Raw genomic sequence first — 4,779 nt, forward strand, 5'->3', positions numbered from 1 at the left:
CTCCCGAACCTTGGCAACTACCGAGCCGTCCGGCAGGCGGAAGGCCGGGCAAAATCGATAGAAAATCGGCTCCGTTACAATTATATGTAATACATTTATTCAATTAGTATTTAATACATTTTGTTCATACAGTTTGATAATTAAAAAGTAATGTTGTGATTTATTTTATTGACTTGATACTTAACTTTAGATTTGACGTTACGTTTGAGAAAAAGGAATTAATAGTTGCTTACATCCAAAATTCAAATTGAATTGGATAACAGGAGAAAAACGGAAACTTGCAGAAAGCTATTTAGAAAACGTGTTAGGGATTCAATCAAACGAAAATTCTTCAAAGAGTGATCTAAATTCCGATAAAAACGATGTCTTTTTTGTTTTCCGTCAACAAACAACACGAGATGAATCTACACAAGAAGAGTTGAAAAGATTTTTAATCCAAAAATTTAATTGTTGAAGCGTTACAAGATTATCCAAAACTTAAACAACTCTTTCGAATATAATACTGCACTTCTTAGTAGTGCAGCCGTTGAACGATTATTCAGCATCGGAGGATTAGTACTAACACACAAAGGAGTCGTCTATATGATGATACGATGGAACATCAACTTTTATTAAAAATGAACAAACTGTATTTTTAAAAATATATCTTTTAAGAGAGATAAATTTTTAAAAAATTTATTGTGATAAAATATCTTTAAAAGAGTGTCTCTAAAGAAAAATCTTATCTAACTTTACATTATTCATTTACAGGACATACACATATATCTTATTCTGAGGAAAGAAAGACATCTGTCCATTTCAATTAAAACTCCGAAAGTGGCTATTTTTATCCTAAATGTGTGTTATTACACTTATATAAATTACCTAAAATCTACTTATTAATCTAGACATTATTTGTATTTAACATTTGTGCCTACTCTCTCTTCTGTATTATTAATAAATACTAAGATTATTTATATCACATATGTCATACTTCATTGTTTTATTGTTAAGTTTTATTGTTAAGTTTACATTTATGATAAAATAAAATTCTTAAATGTATCTAAAATTTTTAAATATATTTTAATGTTAAAAATATATATCATTATGTATTTTTAAAATTATAGAACTATAAATATGCTTTATACAAGTTTAAATTTATTAATAAAGTTCCTTTTTCTCTAGTGTTCTTTCTAAATGTAAAAAAAGTCGAATGATCTTTTATGTAATTACGTTTTCCGTTTAGTAACGGAAAGTAACGATTCTACGAGGGTGGGGTAAAAAGTTTCCGGCCTGACCTAGAAATGGCGCCAGCAGGTCTAATTTTTGGCCTGTATTAAATAGTACTATATCTCACTAGCTTGTATATAAATTTTCAGGTCGATTGCTCTGTTAGTGTACATTTGAGAGCCGATTGAACAAGATGCCTCGATTGCTTACGTGAAAATGGAAAAATCAGAGAAGCGTGCGGTCATCAAATACTATTATTTAAAAGGCCTAACACCATTACAAATTAAAGAAGAGCTGGATTCCACACTGAAAGACTCTTCTCTATCATATTCAACGGTTAAACAGTGGGTTTCTGAATTTAAGAAAGGTCGCACGAGCACTTCTGATGATCCACGTTCAGGACGCCCCGTTGAGGTCACAACTCCCGAAATAATTGAAAAAATTCATAAAATAGTGATGGAGGACCGCAGATTAAAAGTAAGTGAGATAGCTGAGGCTACTAGGATGTCAACTGAACGTGTACGCAATATTTTACATAAACATTTGAGCATAAGGAAGCTCTGTGCTAGGTGGGTGCCGCGTTTGCTAACGGTCGATCAAAAATTCACCCGGAAAACTGTTTCAATCAAAAATTTGGCGCTGTATAAGCAAAACCCCAGCGAATTTTTGTGTCAATTTATAACTGTGGATGAAACTTGGATTCACCACTACACTCCTGAAAGTAAACAGTCGAAACAATGGATTGGACCAGGTGAACCAACTCCAAAGAAAGCAAAAACAATTTTATCGGCGAATAAGGTTATAGCGACTGTTTTTTGGGATGCAAAAGGAATTATTTTCATTGATTACCTGGAGAAGGGTAAAATCATCACTGGTCAATACTACGCAAAATTATTGCAGCGTTTGAAAGACAAAGTAAAAAATAAACGACCTCACTTGACAAAGAAAAAAATTTTGTTTCACAATGACAACGCACCTGCCCATTCGTCGGTCGTTGCAATGGCTAAAATCAACGAATTGAAGTTCGAATTGTTCCCCCAACCAGCATATTTACCAGATTTAGCCCCCAGCAACTATTATTTGTTTCCTAACCTTAAAAAATGGTTCAGAGATAAAAAATTAGAGAGCAACGAGGAAGTCATCGATGCTGTAAATGAGTATTTTGAAGGACTTGACATATCGAACTATAAAAATGGTATCACTGCATTAGAGCACCGTTATGAAAAAGTATTAATCTTGATGGAGATTATGTTGAAAAATAAAGCAAATAAAAACGAAAAAAGTTGTTTTTCTTTATCAAGCCGGAAACTTTTCACCCCACCCTTGCATACTCGTTACTTCTAAGGAACGGTAACGCGTAACTTTTTACAATCGGTAACGAGTAACGGTAACGAGTTACTTTTTTCAATGGATAACAAGTAACGGTAACGCGTTACTGATGTTCCAACCCTGGTAATATATTATAATACATTTCGCGTACGGCTTACTTCATGTATCATTTAGCGTCGCATTGACGTTGCGGCATTTTTTTCGCATTCCCCAATAGTCAAATGATAGCAGTATGTCAGCAGTACGCACGCAGGTTTAATCAGCACTTTGCAGCAGATTCCACTCAGCTGTGTCATCATAGTGAGTGAATTATGTAGGCACGATACGTAAAGAAAACAACACAGCAAAAATATAGAAATAAATGAAAAATGAAATGACAAAAGCACTTTATGCTTCAAATCTGCTACATTTTTTGAGCAAGTTCTGCTTGATCAATGCAATAATATTTGCATCATGGCATGACACATTTATATCCTTTTTTTTCTGTTTTTCTGTCGACACTAGTTGAAATAACAGATTATGTTTGAATGCTGGCTACATTACTGGCATAATGTGTTATTGCAGACTTTGCAAAATATGCTCACTCGTTTTGGTTATCTGAGTTGTTGCATTGTCGATCGCCATTTTCATACAGTCTATACGTACACGTCTATGATTTTAAAACACGTCTAATTAAAGATTAATTATAATTACTATTATAAAAATGTTTATAGGCTTGCATTGTTTGTAGTTCAAGTTCTACAAGTTTTATACCTACTCTAACATGTTTTTTTGTTTTTTTGTACGTGGGGAAATCCTTTATGGATATCCTGATTCCTTGGAAGGGAACCAGGATTATGTGGCACTTCCTCCTCTCACCCGCAAGAGAAAGAAGGTATACCCACTAAAAACTCCACGGTGGGCCTACACTGCAGATTGTGGGGAGGACCTGGAACCTCTGTGAAGAACTCTACCAGGACCTTCTTCCGCAACTACATGGGGAGGTGATGGCCTCTTCCCCAAGGTTTTGGTGTTGGTAGTGACAGAGTGTGGCCCACCTACACCCTGCCACTCCTGCTATGGGGTTAGCGCGGACGAAACAGAGCTCTCACTCTAATCCGCCGCAATCCCCGGCAGCGACACGCGCTCTCGGGAGGGGCAGACAAAGGGAGGGAGGGAAGACAGGTTTCCCCCTCTCGCCCTCAGCCCTCTCCCAACGTCCCCATCGCTGCCCCCCACCCGAAAAGGCCCTCCCACCGCACAGAAGAGAAGGCGGGAAACCTCTCCCAGCAATGGAAGAGTACAGAACAAGGGGGAAGGGTAGGGTTCCCTTCCTCACAACAGTGGAAGAAGGAAGCCGGGCTCCGGACTACCCATCCAGATCCGGATCCACCATCCTGAAACCCGACTAAAAGAAATCACCCCCGGTAGGGGTGACATCCGGCAACAATGGTGTGACCGCCACCGTGCCGGACCCTACTTGTTGTGATACCTAACCTAACCTAACCTAAGCTTCCTGACCAAAACTTGCGTCGTTCTATGTTTTTTAGAAATAAATGAGATGGTATATTCTTTCCAGAATTGCAAGTCGAGAGACACAATCAAGATAAACTCCTATATAGTTCAGATAACTAAATGTGTTGAAACAGATTTTGCCAAATGCTTGTTACAAATTTTGTTAGCAGAAAAACATCAAATATGATGCAGAGTTTGTTTTATCTAGCAATGTTGCAAAATTGTTAGCAAAAATATATCCAAGCTTGTTGATAAAACATAACAGCAAATTGCTGGCAAAAACCGAGCAAAATCTTGCACATAATTTGAGACCAAATTGACGCCAAATATGAAGCAGGATCTGCGCAACACAACTTGATAGCAAAATAACAGCAAAAACCGAGCAAGACTTGCAATTCAGTCAAACTATATGGTATTTAAAGAGCCATTTAATTATTTCTTGACTTTATATTTGACTATTATATTTTTATATTATATATGTACACACACACACTATCTATAATCTATAATATATATAAAATTACTTTTACATTTGAGTATTTAATCTATTTCCAATAATTAAATATTAAAATGACATAATGAAATATTTTTTTATCAAATTAAGTATTAGAAAGTCTATACAAGCGATGTATGCGCAATTTATGTATGTATAAATTTATAAAGAATTATTGACATATATCCTAAATTTATATTAATTTTTGCTTTTTAACAAAAAAGTTAACTACAGCCACGAAAAATATGAATCGT

At 35.7% G+C, this 4,779-nt stretch overlaps 1 protein-coding gene across 1 annotated transcript; it reads left to right on the forward strand.

Moving 5' to 3' along the window:
• Nucleotides 1-1,425: 1,425 nt before the first annotated feature.
• Nucleotides 1,426-2,124, forward strand: LOC109862068 (histone-lysine N-methyltransferase SETMAR-like; the record flags this gene model as incomplete). Its single annotated transcript, XM_020441963.1, has 1 exon — nt 1,426-2,124. A coding segment is annotated over exon 1 (699 nt), but the record flags the coding sequence as incomplete, so codon positions are not given.
• Between the last annotated feature and the right edge of the window lie 2,655 nt (nt 2,125-4,779).

The sequence above is a fragment of the Pseudomyrmex gracilis genome, unplaced genomic scaffold (genome assembly GCF_002006095.1).
Source record: "Pseudomyrmex gracilis isolate BER0280 unplaced genomic scaffold, ASM200609v1 scaffold_1330, whole genome shotgun sequence".
NCBI lineage: Eukaryota > Metazoa > Arthropoda > Insecta > Hymenoptera > Formicidae > Pseudomyrmex > Pseudomyrmex gracilis.